Consider the following 22,144-nt stretch of genomic DNA (forward strand, 5'->3'; position numbering starts at 1 on the left):
GGTCTTTGTTGCTGTGCGTGGGCTTTCTCTAGTTGCGGCGAGCGGGGGCTACTCTTCGGTGCATGGGCTTCTCATTGCGGTGGCTTCTCTTGTTGCGGAGCACAGGCTCTAGGTGTGCGGGCTTCAGTAGTTGTGGCTCGCAGGCTCTAGAGTGCGGGCTCAGGAGTTGTGGCGCCCGGGCTTAGTTGCTCCGCGGCATGTGGGATCTTCCCAGACCAGGGCTCGAACCCGTGTCCCCTGCATTGGCAGGCGGATTCTTAACCACTGTGCCACCAGGGAAGCCTACCTCATTGTAGTTTTGATTTGCATTTCTCTAATAATTAGTGATGTTGAGCAGCTTTTCATGTGCTTCTTGGCCATCTGTATGTCTTCTTTGGAGAAATGTCTATTTAGATCTTCTGCCCATTTTTGGATTGGGTTGTTTGTTTTTTTAATACTGAGCTGCATGAGCTGTTTATATATTTTGGAGATTAATCCTTTGTCCGTTGATTCGATTGCAAATATTTTCTCCCATTCTGAGGGCTGTCTTTTCGTCTTGTTTATGGTTTCCTTTGCTGTGCAAAAGCTTTTAAGTTTCATTAGGTCCCATTTGTTTATTTTTGTTTTTATTTCCATTACTCTAGGAGGTGGATCCAAAAATATCTTGCTGTGATTTATGTCAAAGAGTGTTCTTCCTATGTTTTCCTCTAAGAGTTTTATAGTGTCTGGTCTTACATTTAGTTCTCTAATCTATTTTGAGTTTATTTTTGTGTATGGTGTTAGGGAGTGTTCTAATTTCATTCTTTTACATGTAGCCGTCCAGTTTTCCCAGCACCACTTACTGAGGAGACTGTCTTTTCATTGTATATCCTTGCCTCCTTTGTCATAGATTAGCTGACCAAGGTTATCTATTTTAAATATAGCAGTGTGTACATGTCAATCCCAAATTCCCAATCTATCCCTCCTTCCTACTCTTCCGCCCTGGTAACCATAAGTTCTCTCTCTAGGTCTGTGAGTCTGTTTCTGTTTTATAAATAAATTCATTTGTATCATTTTTTTTTTAGTTTCTGCATATCAGCAATATCATATGATACTTGTCTTTCTCTGACTTTCTTCACTTAGTATGATAATCTCCAGGTCCATCCATGTTGCTGCAAATGGCATTATTTCATTCTTTTTAATGGCTGAGTAATATTCCATGGTATATATGTACCACACCTACTTTATCCATTCATCTGTCAATGGACATTTAGGTTGCTTCCATGTCTTGGCTATTGTAAATAGCACTGCAATGAACACTGGGGTGCATGTATCCTTTCAAGCCATGTTTTTCTCTGGATATAGCCCAGGAGTAGGATTGCTAGATCATATGGTAGCTCTATTTTTAGTTTTTTAAGGAACCTCCATACTGTTCTCCATAGCAGCTGTACCACTTTACATTCCCACCAACAGTGTAGGAGGGTTCCCTTTTCTCCACACCCTCTCCAGCATTTATTATTTGTAGACTTTCTGATGATGGCCATTCTGACTGGTGTGAGGTGATTTCTCATTGTAGTTTTGATGTGCATTTCTCTAGTAATTAGTGATGTTGAGCATCTTTTCATGTGTCTCTTGGTCATCTGTATGTCTTCTTTGAAGAAATGTCTATTTAGGTCTTCTGCCCATTTTTTGATTGGGTTGTTTGGTTTTTTGTTATTGAGCCACATGAGCTCTTTGTAAATTTTAGAGACTCATCCTTTGTCAGTCGCATCATTTGCAAATATTTTCTCCCATTCTGTGGGTTGTCTTTTCGTATTGTTTATGGTTTCCTTTGCTGTGCAAAAGCTTTTAGGTTTAATTAGGTCCAATTTGTTTATTTTAGTTTTTATTTCCATTATGCTAGGAGTCAGCTCAAAAAAGATATTGCTGCGATTTATGTCAAAGAGTGTTCTGCCTATGTTTTCCTCGAAGAGTTTTATAGTACCCAGTCTTTCATTTAGGTCTTTAATCCATTTTGAGTTTATTTTTGTATATGGTGTTGGAGAATGTCCTAATTTCATTTTTTTATATGTTGCTGTCCAGTTTTCCCAGAACCATTTATTGAAGAGACTACCTTTCCTCCATTGTATAGTTTTGCCTCCTCTGTCATAGATTAATCGACTATAGGTGTGTGGGTTTCTGGGCTTTCTATCCTGTTCCATTGAACAGGACCATTTATTGAAGAGACTACCTTTCCTCCATTGTATAGTTTTGCCTCCTCTGTCATAGATTAATCGACTATAGGTGTGTGGGTTTCTGGGCTTTCTATCCTGTTCCATTGACCTATATTTCTGTTTTTGTGCTAGTACTATACTGCTTTGATGACTGTAGCTTTGTAGTATAGGCTGAAGTCAGGGAGACTGATTCTTCCAGCTCTGTTTTTCTTTTCCAAGATTGCTTTGGCTATTCAGGGTCTTTTGTGTCTCCATACAAATTTTAAGATTTTTTTGTTCTAGTTCTGTGAAAAATGTTATTGGTAATTTGATAGGGATTGCACTGAATCTGCAGATTGCCTTGGGTAGTATAATCATTTTGACAATATCGATTCTTCCAATCCAAGTACATGGTATATATTTCCATCTGTTTATGTCACCTTTGATTTCTTTCATCAGCTTCTTATAGCTTTCAGACTACAGGTCTTTTGTCTCCTTAGGTAGGTTTATTGGTTCTTACCCTCTTATGGGCAGGGCCATGCTCAGGAAGACTTTAAGCAGCCTGACTGCTGATGGGTGGGGCTACGTTCCTGCCCTATTGGTTGTTTGGCCTGATGTGTCCCAGCACTAGAGCCTATGGGCTGTTGGGTGGGGCTAGGTCTTGGGGAGGAAATGGCGATCTCCAGGAGGGCTCATGCTAATAAGTACTTGCCAGAACTGCTGCTGCCAGTGTCTTTGTCCCCGCAGTTGAGCTACAGCCACCCCCCGCCTTGGCAGGAGACACTCTAACACTAGCAGGTAGGTCTGGCCCAGTCTCTTATGAGGTCACTGCTTTTTTCCCTGGCTCCTGGTGCATAAGACCTTGTGTGTGCCCTCCAAGAGTGGAATTTCTGTTTCCCCCAGTCCTGTGGAATTCCTGCAATCAAACCCCACTGGTCTTCAAAGCCAGATTCTCCTCCCGTTGCCAGACCCCCAGGCTGGGAAGCCTGACGTGGGGCTCAGGACTTCCACTCCTGTGGGAGAACTTCTGCGGTATAATTATTGTCCAGTTTGTGGGTCGCCCACCAGGAAGGTGTAGAATTTGATTTTATCGTGATTGTGCCCTTCCTACCATCTTGTTGTGGCATATTCTTTGTCTTTGGATGTACGGTATCTTTTTTGGTAGGTTCCAGCATTTTTTGTTGATGGTTGTTCAGCAGTTAGTTGTGATTTTGATGTTTCTGTAAGAAGGGGTGAGTTCACATCCTTCTACTCTGCTTTCTTGCCAGACAGTGCATATTCAAGTAGTCCCTGTAGCTAGTTTTTAATTGAAAAAATTTTTTCTTATTGTGGCAAAATATATATAAGATTTGCCATTTTCACCATTTTAAAGTGTACAATTCAGTGGTACTAGTTACATTCACAACATCGTACAACCATCACTACTATCTATTTTCAAAACTATTCTATTACCACAAACAGAAACTCTGTAACATTTAGCAATAGCTCTTAGCCTCTGGTAATCTCTGATCTACTTTCTGTCTCTTTGAAGTTGTCTATTCTATATATTGCATATAATTGGAATTGTATAATGTTTGTCCTTTTGCATTTGGCTTATTTCACTTACCATATGCTTTCAAGGTTCATTGTGTTTGTAGCATGTATCAGAACCTTGTTCCTTTTTATGACTGAATAATTTTTGTACATGGTGTAGAATTTTGATAGGCACTACACTGAATCTGTAGATCACTTTGGGTAGAGGTATTGACATCTTAACAAATTAAATCTTCTGCCCATGAACACAGGCTGTCTTTCCATTTATTTAGGTCTTCTTTAATTTCTCTCAGCAATACTTTGCAGTTTCCAGTGTACAAGTCTTTCACCTCTTTGGTTAAATTTATTCCTAGGTATTTTATTCTTTTAAATGCTACTGTAAATAGAATTGCCTCCTTCATTTCCTTTCCAAATTGTTTACTGCAGGTGTATAGAAACACAACTGATTTTTGTGTATTGATCATATACCCTGTAATTTTGCTGAATTTGTTTATTAGTACTAGCAGTTTCTTGTGCATTCTTTGGGAGTCTCTCTCTATAGGATCACGTCATCTGCAAATAGAGATAGTTTTATTTCTTCTTTTCCAGTTGGATGCCTTTTCATTCTTTTTCTTATCTAGTTGCTCTGGCTAGAATTTTCAGTAAAATATTGAATACCAGTGGTGAAAGTGAGCACGCTTGTCTTGTTACTGATGTTTGAAGGAAAGTTTTCATTCTTTCCTTTCAAGAATTTTAAACAGTTGAAAATGGAAGTAAATACTGGTTTGCCTCTTAGTCTTTGATCACCTACAGGATATAGGCATAACTATATCTTCATCGTAAGCTTCTGATAAACATTTTCAACTAACTTACCCCCAGAGACCCTCATTTAAGCAGAAAATGACCCATAAGTCAGTATTCTTGTTTTTTGATTAAATACTTAAAATACAGTAAAGAGAAAATCAGAATTCTGAAATGTGGTTACTTGTCACAATTAAATTGTATAGATAAAAAACAAAAAACAAAACCCATTTATGGCATAACATTACTTTTAAATAGGTCTTATTTGGATTAGTATAGAAATAAAAGTTACTCTTCTGCTTATAAGAGAATAAACCAGTGATTGAAAATACACTTTATACAGCAGGAGGGATCCTTGTGGTGACAGGACTATTCTGTATCTTGACTGTGGTGGTGGATACATGAACCTACATTTGTGATAAAATTGTATAGAACATACACACATATATGAATGAATATGTATTGTAAAATTTAGAAACCTGAATAAAGATTGGGGCATTGTATCAACATCAGTTTCCTGGTTCTGATATTGTACTACAGCTTTGCAAGATGTTATCATGTCAGGAAAGTGGGAAAAGGGTACACATGATCTATGTTCTACTTCTCAAAATGACAAACCTACAATTATATGAAAATAAACTTTATAGAAGGACAGTCACCATTACTGCATTTTTTGTAGCAGTGCCAGCAGCAGCAAGAAATTGCAAAGAGGAAGAAAAACCAATGGCAGTGAATTATATATTTTCCTTTTAGAGAATAAAGAATATGGAAGTTCACATAAAATATTAATGTGTAGGTGTTTGTTTAATTTATAAACAAACTTTATCAACATATTGAGCTTTATTGACATGTCACTAATTGCCTGTCTTCTGGGGAAAAAAAATTTACCTAAAACACGGAACTATATTTTCCTGCTGGAGAATTCTTACATTCAAAACTTGCCAAGTCGATTAACAGGCAGTGATTTCAGGACATATTCGTAAGTGGAAAGAGCGAAGTATGAAAGAGTATAAATTGTATGCTATCTCTGTATAAGAAGAGAAATGAGATAAAATAAATGAAATGGCTTAATTTTATAAAAATAAACACGTGAAAGGTAAACCAGAAACTAATTAATTTGGTTACTTATAGGGACTACACAGAAGGAATGCAGCAGGGAATAGTAACACATCTCTATGTATACTTTTTTGTAAAGTTTTGACTTTTGGAACCATATCAGTTGTTTTACATAGTCAAAAAACAAAAATAAAAAAGGATGAGAAAAAAATCAAAATTGCATATAAACATCAACAAGCTAACCTAACTACTTCACATGACTGACTAATTCTTCATATGGAGAACTAATCCAAGTAGTTCTGAACACAGTAATTTGACTATATACCTTCAAACTAAAGACAAAAAAGAATGCAAACAAAAATGCTTTTGCAGGTTTGTTTTTAGCAGTGCAGGAATTCTGAAACTATTTTGTGTATATTGTAGGAATAAGCAAGTGTGCAAATGGACTGCTGCTAATAGGAGCCAGAGATCTACTGTTTGAAAAGGAGTGCAAATATGGAAAGGGGGAGGCAAGGAAAGACACTATATCACTATGAACTCATGAATTTCAAAAAGGCCAGCTAACAGAAAGAATGATAGGGTTAGAAAATCACTGCTATGCAACTGTCTTCGTAATATTAGCTCAGTAAATTGCCTTCCCCAATGTGGGTGGGCATCATCCAATGCACTGAGGGTCTGAATAGAAGAAAAAGCAGAGGAAGGGAGGATGGGTTCCCTGCCTGCCTTCTTTAGCTGCTATATTGTTCTTCTGCCCTTGAACTGAGATTTACACCATTGGCTTCCCTGGTCGTCAGGCCTTTAGTCTTGGACTGAAATTACTCCACTGGCTTTCCTGGATCTCCAGCTTGCTGATGGTACATGGTAGGACTTAGCCTCCATAATTGCATGAGTCAATTCCTCATAATAAGTCTATCTATATAGGTAATTGTATATATAATTCATTATTAATCTATTATTAATTAATAATTATTACATCAGTAATACATTTTTGTTGTCATTATTATATTACTATATGTATGTACATTTGCTATTGGTTCTGCTTCTCTGGAAAACCACAACCTAATACAATTGCCAAAACAAAACATAAAATGTTATAATCATTTAAAATTGATCTAAAAATACAAAATGTTTGGTTTTATTTCAGGTTTTAAAAAATCCAAGTCTGGGGCTTCCCTGGTGGCGCAGTGGTTGAGAATCTGCCTGCTAATGCAGGGGACACGGGTTCGGGCCCTGGTCTGGGAGGATCCCACATGCCACGGAGCAGCTGGGCCCGTGAGCCACAATTACTGAGCCTGCGCGTCTGGAGCCTGTGCCCCGCAATGGGAGGGGCCGCGATAGTGAAAGGCCCGCGCACCGCGATGAAGAGCGGTCCCCGCACCGCGATGAAGAGTGGCCCCCACTTGCCGCAACTAGAGAAAGCCCTCGCACGAACCGAAGACCCAGCACAGCCAAAAATAAATAAATAAATAAATAAACAAATAAAATAAATTAAAAAAAAAAAAAAGAGTTTAAAAAAAATCCAAGTCTTTAGAATGGTTTTACAGAATAATAAAACAAATCTAAACAAATGGAATAAATAAAGAGCTTATTACTAAAGCTAATAAAACAGCTCTATTGACTAGGTCTGAGTAATTTTATGATGGGTGGAAAAAAACAATCAGAAACACATAATTTTTATACATTGTAAGATATCTTGGCTTGTACTTAAATTCATTAATTCTAACACCAAGTCATGGAGTGATACACATAAATAACAGGGATCTTTAGAAACAAATATTGAGGGAAATTAAATAAATATTGGCAAATTCCTAAGTGACCCATAACAAAGGTTCTTGCTCCTCCCTTGCTACTTGAAAGCTCACTGCTATGGGAGCTACTATGTATATGTATAACTGAATCACTTTGTTGTATAACACAACATTGTTAATCAACTATACTCCAATATAAAATAAAAAGTTAAAAAAAAACGTCAAGCTGTAAGCAGATTGATGGGTTCAGAAGAAGAAAAAAGGAAAAACACTATGAAAAGTTAGGATAGCTTAAGTGGAGCTGATTCAGGGGAAAGCAACAGGTAAGTCTGGTTTGCTTACATGGTATCACTACTGTCCAAAAATATTTTCTCATTGCCTGTCTACTTTTACTTCTAAGTTTGTTATATTTCATACAACTGTATCAGAGATTAATTTGGTTTAACAGGTAATTGCTTTCAAATACAAGATTATATGTGACTCAAAAATTGTTACTTGCCACTTGCTTTCTATATATCCCTTTGTACAGTTTGAGTTTTTATTATGTACATCTATTGTCTCTTTTAAAATATATTAAATGAGTTAAACAAAAAAATAATGCTTCTCATTTAATATCTAGTTGAGATTGGTTTCACCAAGGAAATTGGAACTTTGCTTAGAGGAAGGAGGAACAGTAATTAACAACAAAAATATCTGTGGGATAGGGCACATGAAAATATTTGGAACTGGGGGGAGTATGGCTAGGGAAAGCAGCTATAAAAACAGATAAAGGGGTACAGGTGATAGATGAAGCTGTCAAAGAAGGAGACCTCTTTGAGAAAACTCTTCCCTTTGTCCCTATTGTACTCTAAGTGGCACTCTCCATATCTTTTTATCTAGACTACTACTGATTAATACTATACTTCACCTACATTATGAAAAAAATAGACTTGTAGCCCTGACTTGAGGTTATAACCACAAATAATAACACAATTTGTATGGAAAATGCATTCTAGGGTTCACTCAAATGATTTAAAAAACACTCAGACCCAAGATTGAACCAGAAAGAAACAGAAAATATGAACAGACCAATCACAACTACTGAAATTGAAACAGTAATTTAAAAACTACCAAAAAACAGAAGTCCAGGATCAGATGGCTTCACAGGCAAATTCTACCAAACATCTGGACAACAGTTAAAACTGACCCTTTTGAAACCATTCAAAAAATTGTAGAAGAAGGAACACTTCTGAACTCATCCTATGAAGTCAACGTAACTCTGATACCGAAACCAGACAAACATATCACAAAAAAAGAATATTACATGCCAATACACACATGTAAAAATCTTCAACAAAATATGAGCAAACCAAATCCAATGATACATTAAAAGGATCATACATCATGATCAAGTGGAATTTATCCCAGGGATGCAAGGATTTTTCAATATCAGCAAATCAATCAACATGAAACACCACATTAACAAATGAATAATAAAAAGCATGTGATCATCTCAATAGATGCAGAAAAAGCTTCTGATAAAATTCAACATCCATTTATGATAAAAACTCTCCAGAAAGTGGGTGTAGAGGGAATATACCTCAACATAATACAGGCCATATATGACAAACCCACAGCTAATATCATACTCAACAGTGAAAAGCTGGAAGCATTTCCTCTAAGATCAGGAACAAGACAAGGATGCCCTCGCTTGCCACTTTTATTCAACATAGTTTTGGAAGTCCTAGCCACAGCAATCAAGAAGAAAAACAAATAAAAGTAATCCAAATTGGAAATGAAGTAAAAGAAGTAAAACTGTCACTGTTTGCAGATGACATGATACTAGACATAGAGAATCCTAAAGATGCCACCATAAAACTACTAGAGCTCATCAATAAATTGGTAAAGTTGCAGGATACAAAATTAATATACAGAAATCTGTTGCATTTCTATACACTAACAATGAAAGAGAAATTAAACAATCCCATTTACCAGCATATCCAACAGAATAAAATACCTAGGAATAAACCTACAAAAGGAGGAAAAAGACCTGTACTCCAAAAACAATAAGACCCTGATGAAAGAAACTGAAGACGACACAAACAGAAACACATACCGTACACCTGGAATGGAAGACTCAATATTGCTAAAATGACCATACCACCCAAGGAAATCTACAGATTCAGTGCAATCCCTATCAAATTACCAATAGCATTTTTCACAGAACTAGAACAAGTAATTTAAAAATTTGTATGGAAACACAAAAGACCCTGAAGAGCCAAAACAATCCTGAGAAAGAATGGAGCTGGAGGAATCAGGCTCGCTGACTTCAGGCTATACTGCAAAGCTACAGTCATCAAAACAGTACAGTACTGGCACAAAAACAGACACAGATCAATGGAACAGGAGAGACCAGAAATAAACCCACGCACTTATGATCAATTAATCTACAACAAAGGAGGCAAGAATATACAATGGAGAAAAGACAGTCTCTTCAATGGGTGGTGATGAGAAAACCGAACAACTACATGTAAAAAGATGAAACTAGGACATTCTCTAACACCATATACAAAAATAAAATGTATTAAAGATCTAAATGTAAGACTGGACACTATAAAACTCACAGAGAAAACACAGGCAGAACACTCTTTGACATAAATCGCAGCAATATCTTTTTTGAGCTGACTCCTAGCATAATGGAAATAAAAACTAAAATAAACAAATTGGACCTAATTAAACCTAAAAGCTTTTGCACAGCAAAGGAAACCATAAACAATACGAAAAGACAACCCACAGAATGGGAGAAAATATTTGCAAACAATGTGACCAACAAGGGATTAGTCTCCAAAATTTGCAAAGAGCTCATGTGGCTAAATAACCAAAAAACAAACAACCCAATCAAAAAATGGACAGAAGACCTAAATAGACATTTCTCCAAAGAAGACATACAGATGACGAAGAGGCACATGAAAAGATGCTCAACATCGCTAATTACTAGAGAAATGCACATCAAAACTACAATGAGAAATCACCTCACACCAGTCAGAATGGCCATCATCAGAAAGTCTACAAATAATAAATGCTGGAGAGGGTGTGGAGAAAAGGGAACCCTCCTACACTGTTGGTGGGAATGTAAAGTGGTACAGCTGCTATGGAGAACAGTATGGAGGTTCCTTAAAAAACTAAAAATAGAGCTACCATATGATCTAGCAATCCCACTCCTGGGCATATATACAGATAAAAACATGGTTTGAAAGGATACATGCACCCCAATGTTCATTGCAGTGCTATTTACAATAGCCAAGACATCGAAGCAACCTAAATGTCCATCGACAGATGAATGGATAAACAAGGTGTGTTGTATACACACAATGGGATATTACTCAGCCATTAAAAAGAATGAAATAATGCCATTTGCAGCAACATGAAAGGACCTAGAGATGATACTAAGTAAAGTAAGTCAGACAGAGAAATACAAATATCATATGATACCACTTATATGTGGAATCTAAAAAAACATGATACAAATGAACTTGCTTACAAAACAGAAACAGACTCACAGACATAGAAAACAAACTTATGGTTACCAAGGGAAAAGTGGGGGGAAGGGAGGGATAAATTAGCAGTTTGGGATTAACAGATTCACATTACTCAATATAAAATAGATAAACAACAAGGACCTACTGTATAGCACAGGGAACTATATTCAATATCTTGTAATAATCTATAGGTTGTAATAACATATATATATATATATACACACACATATATATGTATATAAAACTAAATTGCTTTGCTGTACACCTGAAACTAACACAATGTTGTAAATCAACTATACTTCAATTTAAATAAATACCATATTGAAACATAACCCATAACCCATTTCTAAGTTAGAGTAGATACATTAACTTACAACATGAGACCATAAGCTCCCAATGGGTAGATGTTTCATTTTCCTCATCTCCACCCATCCATCATACTGTATGGCACACAGAAGATACAGCTGGAAAGGTAAATGAGCTGAACATATGAAGTACTTTAAAACTTTAACCTCCTGTTCTGCTTATTTCAATTTTTCCAGCCTCAGTGGATAGATATAAATATTCTTCCCAGAATACATAGGCAGTAGCTTCCTACACATAATGACTTCATTCAAGGCACCCTTGACAGGCCAATATGAAAATGATTGATGGCCGATAAGCCTTGTAGGTTCCTCTAGATTCCTTACTCTGCTGGCTTCACTGTGTTCCTAGCTCTTGAACCAGCAATAATGTTCCAAGACAGTGTATTACTTGTCCATCCATGTAAATCCAAAGAGGGTGTTTCCCTCAGTTTTACCCTAAGCTAGTCTCTTATGCATAGGCTGGGGAAACTGGGCTAAGTGGGTATTAAAATAAAGGTATCATATATCACCATCATATGAACATGGCAAAACACATCATAAATAAAGTATTTTACTTCTTTAAGAAAAAATACGTCTACTCAGGTATAAACTATTCATTTCTGCAAAGAAATGATTTATCTTAAATCATCACTTTAACAAATATGACCTTTTTCTTTTAAGACACACGAGTATATTATTTCAGCAACAACAAACTTACTCATCATTGTCTTGTGTAGTAGATTCCTTTCTTTCGGTTATACTGAGGTGATTCCAGTTTTTCCTCTTTCCTATATGTGTGCAATAAAAAGAACATAAAGTTAAGGCAAAAACTGTCAAATTTTAAATAGAATTTAAATCACCAACTTTCCAATAGAAAATAAAAGGGTAGACAAATGAAAGAAGAGTAGGTAAAGAAAAAGTATCCTGAAATTTGCTACAGGAAAATTTTTTCACTATTGTGGATAACTTTTCAATAGGTAGTGTTTTTTTTTTAATATACCAGTCACCTAATTTTTTTTTAATTTTATAGCTACTTTATTTATTTATTTATTTATTTTTGGCTGTGTTGGGTCTTCGGTTCGTGCGAGGGCTTTCTCTAGTTACGGCAAGCGGGGGCCACTCTTCATCGCGGTGCAGGGACCGCTCTTCATCGCGGTGCGCGGGCCTTTCACTATCGCAGCCCCTCCCGTTGCGGGGCACAGGCTCCAGACGCGCAGGCTCAGTAGTTGTGGCTCACGGGCCCAGCCGCTCCGCGGCATGTGGGATCTTCCCAGACCAGGGCTCGAACCCGTGTCCCCTGCATTAGCAGGCAGACTCTCAACCACTGCGCCACCAGGGAAGCCCACCTAATTTTTTATTCATGATTACATTATATAGAAGAAATAATCTTTTGAATAAAATTTCCATTGGGGCTTGGTATATTAAAAAGAAAAACTAGATAAATCCACTTTGATAATATAATTAGTTTAAAATACATTCGTTTTTTATCAAATATTTTAATGAGGAGGGACCTTCAAGATGGTGGAGGAGTAAGACATGGAGATCATCTTCCTACCACAAATATATCAGAAATACATCTACATGTGGAACAACTCCTACAGAACACCTACTGAATGCTGGAAGAAGACCTCAAGCTTCCCAAAAGGCAAGAAATTCCCCATGTACCTGGGTAGGGCAAAAGAAAAAAACAGAGACAAAACAATAGGGACGGGACCTGCACCTCTGGGAGGGAGCTGTGAAGGAGGAAGTTTCCACACACTAGGAAGCCCCTTCACTGGCGGAGATGGGGCATAGCGGGGGTAAGCTTCGGAGCCACGGAGGAGAGCACAGCAACAGGGGTGCAGAGGGCAAAGCAGAGAGATTCCCGCACAGAGGATCAGTGCCGACCAGCACTCACCAGCCCGAGAGGCTTGTCTGCTCACCCGCCAGGGCGGGTGGGGGCTGGGAGCTGAGGCTTTGGCTTCGGAGGTCAGATCCCAGGGAGAGGACTGGGGTTGGCTATGTGAACACAGCCTGAAGGGGGCTAGTGCGTGACGGCTAGCCGGGAGGGAGTCCGGGAAAAAGTCTGGACCTGCCTGAGGCAAGAGACCATTGTTTTGGGGTGCGCAAGGAGAGGGGATTCAGAGCACAGCCTAAACGAGCTCCAGAGATGGGCGCGAGCCTCAGCTACCAGCTCCTCGGCCTCCTCCTGGGTGAGCAGCAGCAGCAACTTCCGGGTGGCCTGGGCACCAGCATGAGTCTGGCTCGAGGTTATGGTGGGGCCCTGGGTTTGGGGGGCATCACAGCTGTCACAGTGAACCACAGCCTGCTGAGCCCCCTCAAGCTGGAGGTGGACCCCAACATCTAGGCCGTGCGCACCCAGGAGAAGGAGCAGATCAAGACCCTCAGCAACAAATCTGCCTCCTTCGTCGACAAGGTGCGACACCTGGAGCAGCAGAATAAGATTTTGGAGACCAAATGGAACCTCCTGCAGCAGCAGAAGACAGCCCGGAGCAACACAGACAACATATATGAAAGCTACATCAACAACCTCTGGCATCAGTTGGAAACCGTGGTCCAGGAGAAGCTGAAGCTGGAGGTGGAGCTTGGCAACATGCAGGGGCTGGTGGAGGACTTCAAGACCAAGTATGAGGAAAAGATCCAAAAGCACAGACATGGAGAATGAATTTGTCATCATCAAGAAGGATGTGGATGAAGCTTAAATGAACAAGGTACAGCTGGAGTCCCACCTGGAAGGGCTGATTGAATAGATTAACTTCTACAGGCAACTGTATGAAGAAGAGATCTGTGAGATGCAGTCGCAGATTTCTGACACCTCCGTGGTCCTGTCCATGGACAACAGCCGCTCTCTGGACCTGGACGGCATCATTGCTGAGGTCAAGACCCAGTATGAGGAGATCACCAACCACAGCCGGGTCGAGGCTGAGACCATGTACCACATCAAGTACAAGGAGCTGCAGACATTGGCTGGGAAGCACGGGGATGACCTCTGTCACACGAAGACAGAGATTTCTGAGATGAACTGGAACATCAACTGACTCAGGCTGAGACTGAGGGCCTCAAAGGCCAGAGGGCTTCCCTGGAGGCGCCCATTGCTGATGCTGAGCAGCGTGGTGAGCCGGCCATCAAGGATGCTCAGGCCAAGCTGCCTGAGCTGGAGGCCGCTCTGAGAACCGCCACGCAGGACGTGGCACAGCAGCTGCGTGAGTACCAGGAGCTGACGAACGTCAAGCTGGCCCTGGACGTGGAGACTGCCACCTACCGCAAGCTGCTGGAGGGCAACGAGAGCCGGCTGGAGTCTGGGATGCAGAACGTGCGTATCCACACCAAGACCACCAGCGGGTATTCAGGTGGGCTGACCTCAGCCTACGGGACCCCTGGCCTCAACTACGGCCTGAGCTCCTACCAGTCCAGCTTGGGCGCTGGAAGGGGCTCTAGCTCCTTCAGCCGTACCAGTTCCAAGGCTGTGGTTGTTAAGAAGATTGAGACCCATGATGGGAAGCTGGTATCTGAGTCCTCTGACGTCCTGACCAAGTGAAAGACTCCTGCGATCCCTCCCAGCCTCCCCACTCACTTGCTCCTGCAAGAAGGAGTTGTGCGGGGGAGTGTCGGAACCAGAGACCTGAGGCTCAGCCCCGTCCTTAGCCCACCCCGGGGGGAGTCAACTGCCTGGGGCTCCCTCTCTTGCTCACGCCCCCAACTAAAAGCCAATCCAAGTGTCTTTTTCAGAGTAAAGCTTCAGCTGGCTCTGCCAACACACACACACACACACACACACACACACGAGTCATGTACCACAATGTATATTGCAGCACTATTTACAATAGCCAGGACATGGAAGCAAGCTAAGTGTCCATCAACAGATGAATGGATAAAGAAGATGTGGCACATATACACAATGGAATATTACTCAGCCATAAAAAGAAACAAAACTGAGTTATTTGTAGTGAGGTGGATGGACCTAGAGTCTGTCATACAGTGAAGTAAGTCAGAAAGAGAAAAACAAATATCGTATGCTAACACATATATATGGAATCTAAAAAAAAAAAAAAAGGTTCTAACGAACCTAGGGGCAGGACAGGAATAAAGACACAGTTGTAGAGAATGGACTTGAGGACATGGGGAGGGGGAAGGATAAGCTGGGATGAAGTGAGAGAGTGGCATGGACATATATACACTACCAAATGTAAAATGGACAGCTAGTGGGAAGCAGCCGCAGAGCACAGAGAGATCAGCTCGGTGCTTCGTGACCACCTAGAGGGGTGGGATAGGGAGGGTGGGAGGGAGACGCAAGAGGGAGGGGATATAGGGATATATGTATACATATAGCTGATTCACTTTGTTATACAGCAGAAACTAACACAACAATGTAAAACAATTATATTCCAATAAAGATGTTTAAAAAAACAAAAGGGATTTCACGAGAGCAACCAACTGGTTCCTTAAAAAAATATATATATATATTTTAATCAAAAATATATTAAAGTTTCCAGCTTGCATTATTTAACCCCTATTTTTTTTGTCTCAGAGTTAACAACAAGGGATTGTTGATACTAATATCTAGAAAATAGTGAGTTCCTCAGGATATCACAGTAAAATAAATACGATTTTAGGGGTAAAAGTACCTGACTGTTTAAATGCATATTGATTTAGTAAATTCTTGGAAAGATCTTTAGTGCCTATGAAAATATTTCAAATACTGTATGGTATCACTTATAAGTCGAATCTAAAAAAAATAATACAAATGAATGTATATGCAAAACAGAAACAGACGCACAGATACAGAAAACAAACTTGTGGGTACCAAAGGGGAAAGGGAAAAAGGGAGGGACAAATTAGGGTATAGGATTAACAGATACAGACAATTATATATATAAGATAGACAAGCAATGAGGATATACTATATAGCACAGGGAATTATACCCATTATCTTTTAATAAACTATAATGGAATATAATCTGCAAAAATACTGAATCACTATGCTGTGCACTTGAAACTAACACAGTATTGTAAATCAACTATACTTCAGGTTAAAAAAGCATATTGATTTAGTAAATTCTTGTTAAGATCTTTGGTGCCTACTAAAATATTTCATTCATTAAGGTATTTATTTTAGATATTAATAAAAGAAATAAACAAATTCTATCCATTTAAAATACTATGTAGTTATCTAATGCCATCGCTTAGCTAAAAAACTTCAACAAGTTGACAGAAGCACAAATGGAAATACAAATGTAATTAAGTTATAATCCCTCAGATGTATGCTGGGTTGAAATGTAAATTCGATTTTATAGTAGAACATGATGTTTGCACTTATTAGTAGTCAAGTGGACAACTGTTTTATGAGCTAACCATTTATAGTTTTTTGTTCTACAGTACTTTATAGTGCTATGTGCACAATATATGTTAAACATATTCGATGAATGAGTATTTGAGGACACATTAGCATAGTTAAAGAATATCAGTGTCTTACATATACTGGCCTTTTTTTTTTTTTTTTAAGTTTTTTTTTTTTAATTTTATTTATTTATTTATTTTGGCTGTGTTGGGTCTTCGTTTCTGTGCGAGGGCTTTCTCTAGTTGTGGCAAGCGGGGGCCACTCTTCATCGCGGTGCGCAGGCCTCTCACTGTAGCGGCCTCTCCCGTTGCGTAGCACAGGCTCCAGACGCACAGGCTCAGTAGGTGTGGCTCACGGGCCTAGTTGCTCCGTGGCATGTGGGATCTTCCCGGTCCAGGGCTCGAACCCGTGTCCCCTGCATTGGCAGGCAGACTCTCAACCACTGCGCCACCAGGGAAGCCCTGTACTGGCCTTTGATAAATGTTTATTGAAACAAGCAAATGAATTAATAATCCAAACTCTTTACTACTAGAGAAACCACTTTTTATAACGTATAAACATTGACGCCCTCCTCGCACTACACATTTTAACGTAGTTCCATTTGGTCAACAACTGGCACAGGAACTATTATTTACTCAATATTCTTGTTATTTTTCTAAAAAATTGTTTGATACAATGTATCATGAAAAACTAGCTCATACTCTCCAAAAGAAATGTAATGTGAGCCACTTATGTAATTTAAAATCTTCTACTAGCAAAATTTTTAAAACAAGGAAAAACAGTGAAATAAATTTGAATATTTGATTTAACCCAATATACCCAAAATATTCTAACTTTAACACATAATCAATATAAATTATTAATGAGGTAATTCATATTCTTTTTTTCACATTAAGTTTTTAATATCTGGTGTGTATTTTACACTTATAGCACATTTCAGTTCATCTGAGTCACATTCCAAATGCTCAACATGTACATGTATTGGACAGTATAGTTCTAGATAATACTGCAGGAGGATCCAATACTTCCAGATGAAACCAAATACACAGATAACATGAAGGCAATTTCTTTAAAATTTAAATGTAATTTATTAACACATTAAGAAACATTGATATATTGTCTGGAGCAGACTATCGAATGCTGGTTTACATTTCTTCCTTCATTTAATTTTTATTCCATTACTCTTATTTGCACCTATTACTAGAGGAAAAGATTATTTATAGTATTATTTTCTATTCTCTGGCATTTACAATTTCATTGAGGGAGTTGGTTCAGAAACTGATTAACGATAATTTCCCTCATTGTTACTTTGGACATTATGCTTTCTCTCAAAAAAATTATGTCATAACTAAATTGTTATCTCAAAATAGTCTTTAATACCAAAAAGAGAAAAACTTGTGGTTTAGAAATTTTGCTAAAGTACTAGTTACCTCTCTTGTTTATTAACTTTTCATTATTTGATTTGTTGGTATCCTTAAATTCCAAACAGAATAAATAAATATGGTTAAGAGTTTATTTAATAAAAGATGAAAGGGAAAAAGAGTAATAATATTTTATTTATGATTTTAGAAAACTTTCAGGAAATAAGTCTATTAAAATCTGTCTCTCTGGGCTTCTCTGGTGGTGCAGTGGTTAAGAATCCACCTGCCAATGCAAGGGACACGGGTTTGAGCCCTGGTCCAGGAAGATCCCACATGCTGTGGAGCAACTAAGCCCGTGTGCCACAACTACTGAGCCTGTGCTCTAGAGCCTGGGAGCCACAACTACTGAGCCCTCATGCCACAACTACTGAAGCCTGCACACTGAAACTGCTGAAGCCCATGCGCCTAGAGCCTGTGCTCTGCAACAGGAGAAGCCACTGCAATGAGAAGCCCGTGCACCACAACGAAGAGTAGCCCCCGCTTGCTGCAACTAGAGAAAGCCTGCACGCAGCAATGAAGACCCAACACAGCCAAAAAAAAAAAAAAAAAAAAATCTGTCTCTCTTAAAAAATATATTTCTTAGAAAAAAACACTAATGAAAGCCACAGTGCACATTAAAACTTTATTTCATAAAATCTTTGCCTAAAGGTTAATACTAATTTCCTGAATTTTGTATTATGCTATCTGCATTCAATAAAGCTCCACAATATTAAAATTACTTTGTTCCTTTAACTTGTAATTATTTTTCACATTTTAGCACGAGCAGTCAGTAACGCTAGGTGAGAAATAGCAAAAGAATGCTTTCTTTGAATTTTCACCAGGTGTTTAAGGCCTTTCTAAACATTTTGATTATAGTAAGAGGATTAGTCAGATATCACATCCTATAAAACATAATCAATAGCATTAATCTCAATCTTCTCATGGAAGGACTTATGTTTTTAATATTCTTTCCATTTGTTAAAGAGGAGGAGTTTTAATGTCTCAAAGAATAACATTTGGATCAGTTATCAAAGACTTGTTGAGTAGACTCTAATATATCACCAAGAGTTTTCCAGTTACTTAATAATCACTTTCCTTATTTCATTCCATTTTATTAGCAATTAACATAGCTAAAGGACTGTGGATTCTACATAGTCTTTTTCTTGCTAGGTTATGTATGATTAATAATTGTGTACTGGACTCACTTTAAATGCAGTTTCACAAAACACTGGTGATAAATGTACCATCACTGAATCTGGACTAATTTCAAAATTGTATTTGGACTTTCTGGTAAGGCTCCCAGAAGCCCTTTCTCTAACTAATGAAGATAGCTTTCAATAGACTATAACATTTAGAAGTATAATCAGTGATGATGATGATAACGGCTAACACTTGTAAAGTGCCTTTAGGGCCAGGCACTGTTTTAAATGTTATATATATTAACTAGTTAATCTGCACAGCTCTAAGATAGTCACTCTTATTCCCATCTTACAGATGAGGAAACAAAGGCACAGAATAGTCATAAAATTTATCTAAAGCCCCAATGCTAGTAAGTGGCAGAGTCAGGATCTAAATCCAGCCATTTGGCTGCAAAAACTGTGCTATTAACCTTGATGCTATGATTGCTTATTAATAAATTAATATAAAGTTCAAACAGATTGAGACCAGTATCATGCTGCTTCTAGATACATATACTTTACAGTTGGCACACATCTGAGGCATCATTTGGTCCCAAACCAAAAAAGAGTTGAGGAAAACCTTGACCCAGAGGTTCAAATTACTTATCTAAGTTGTCACATACTAGTTAATTTTTTTCTAAAAGAGTTATTGCCAGATCAAGTTGGAGCCTGTAGGCTAAGAGGTGAATGAGATGCTGTTATTCTTTTAATTAACCATTTCTATGTAATAATTTCTGTTTATATCTTTTACTATTTCCTTCTACTTTTTAGGGTTTGTCCTATTGTTCTTTTTCTATCTTTCTTAGTTGAATGCTCAGCTCATTAGTTTTCAGTCATTCTTTCTTTTACAATATATGCATTTATAAATATAAGTTTTCCACTAAGAACTCATTTACTTATTTATTTATTGTCTGTGCCACGTGGCATGTGGGATCCTAGTTGCCCAACCAGGCATTGAACCTGCACCCCCCGCAATGGAAACACAGAGCCCTAACCACTGGACTGCCAGAGAAGTCCCCAAGAACTCTTCTAGTATCATGCAGCATTTAGGTATAAATTTTTTCCTCTAAGTGCCGACATGTTTTCATTATCACTCAATTCTAAATATTTTATACTTTCCAACAAAAAAGAAACCCAACTGGCCAAAACGATCTTGAGAAAGAACAAAGGTAGAGTTTTGTGTTCTCTGATTTCAAACTATACTATTGTACAAAGCTACAGTAATCAAAACAGTATGGTACTGGCACCAAAACAGACACATAGATCAAAGGAACAGAAGAGAGAGGCCAGAAGTGAACCCAACCCACACTTATATGGGAAATTAATCTACAACAAAGAATATACAATGGGGAAAAGACAGTCTCTTCAATAAATGATGCTGGGAAAACTGGACAGCTACATGCAAAAGAATCAGACTGGACTACAGTCTCACACCATGCACAAAAATAAATTCAAAATGGATTAAAGACTTAAATGTAAGACCTGAAACCATAAAACTTCTAGAAGAAACCATAGGCAGTAAGCTCTTTGACACTGGTCTCAGTAATATTTTTTTTGATATTATCTCCTCAGGCAAGGGAAACAAAAGCAAAAATAAATAAACGGGACTATATCAAACCAAAAAAGTTTTGCATAGCGAAGCGAACTATCAACAAAACAAAAAGGCCACCTACTGAATGGGAGAAGATATTTACAAATGATATGTCTGGTAAGGAGTTAATATCCAAAATATACAAAGAACTTATACAACTCAACATCAAAAAACCAAACAACCTGATTAAAAAATGGGCAGAGTATCTCAACAGACATTTTTCCAAAGAAGACATACAGATGGCCAGCAGGCACATGAAAAGATGCTCAACATGACTAATCATCAGGGAAATGCAAATCAAAACCACCTCATACATGTCAGAATGGCTATTATCAAAAAGACCAGAAATAACAAGTGTTGGCAAGGATGTAGAGAAAAGAGAATCCTTGTGCACTGTTTAGTGGGAATGTAAATTGGTGCAGCCACTATGGAATACAGTGTGAAGGTTCCTCCAAAATGTAAAAATAGAACTACCATATGACCCAGCAATTCCACTCCTGGGTATTTATCCAAAGAAAATGAAAACACTAATTAGAAAGGATATATGCATCCTTATGTTCATTGCAGCATTATTTACAATAGCCAGGATATTAAAAGCAACTTAAGTGCTCATCAACAGATAAAGAAAATGTGGTATATATATACACAATGGAATATTACTCAGCCATTAAAAAAGAATGAAACTGCCATTTGTGACAACATTAATGGACCTAGAGGGTATTATGCTAAGTGAAATAAGTCAGAGAAAGAAAGACAAATATCATATGATTTCTTTTATATGTGGGATCTAAAAAACCAAATAAATGAACAAATGTAACAAAACTGAAACTGTCATAGATACAGAGAACAAACAGGTGGTTGCCAGAGGGGAGGGAAATGGAGGGATGAGAGAAATTGGTGAGGGAGATTAAGAGTACAAACTTCCAGTTATAAAATAAGTAAGTCCCAGGCATGAAATGTACATTTGGGGAATATAATCAATAATAATGTGGTATTTTTTTATGGTGATAGATCGTAACTAGACTCATGGTGGTGATCATTATGTGATGTATAGAAATATCGAATCACTATGTTGTACACCAGTTGTACACTACTAACATAGTGTTGTATGTCAATTATACCTCCAAACCAAACAAACACATAGAAAAAGAGGTCAGATTTGTGGTTACTAGAGGCACAGGGTGGCGGGAGGAGGAATGAGATGAAGGTAGTCAAAAGGTACAAACTTCAGTTATAAGATAAATAAGTACTAGGGATGTAATGTACAACACAATAAATATAATTAATACTGTGATATGTTATATATGAAAGTTGTTAAGAGAGAAATCCTAAGAGTTCCCATCACAGGGAAAAAATTTTTTTCCTTTTTCTTTTATTTTGCTTCCATATGAAATGATGGATGTTCACTAAACTTATTGTGGTAATCATTTCATGATGTATGTAAGTCAAATCATTATGCTGCACACCTTAAACTTAAACAGTGCTATATGTCAATTATAGCTCAATAA

General features: G+C 38.0%; 1 protein-coding gene and 1 pseudogene across 2 annotated transcripts in view; one reads left to right on the plus strand and one right to left on the minus strand.

The window, feature by feature from the left end:
• ITGB3BP (integrin subunit beta 3 binding protein) overlaps positions 1-22,144 on the minus strand; it is an 87,740-nt gene that overhangs the window by 22,892 nt on the left and 42,704 nt on the right. For both annotated transcript variants that reach the window (XM_007164339.2, XM_007164338.2), the window contains exon 4: positions 11,848-11,917. In XM_007164339.2, coding sequence (XP_007164401.1) covers positions 11,848-11,917 — 70 coding nt within the window. The remainder of the gene's footprint in view (positions 1-11,847; positions 11,918-22,144) is intronic.
• On the plus strand, positions 12,913-14,667 carry LOC103016445 (keratin, type II cytoskeletal 8-like; annotated as a pseudogene).

This window comes from Balaenoptera acutorostrata, chromosome 1, assembly GCF_949987535.1.
Source record: "Balaenoptera acutorostrata chromosome 1, mBalAcu1.1, whole genome shotgun sequence".
Taxonomy (NCBI): Eukaryota; Metazoa; Chordata; class Mammalia; order Artiodactyla; family Balaenopteridae; genus Balaenoptera; species Balaenoptera acutorostrata.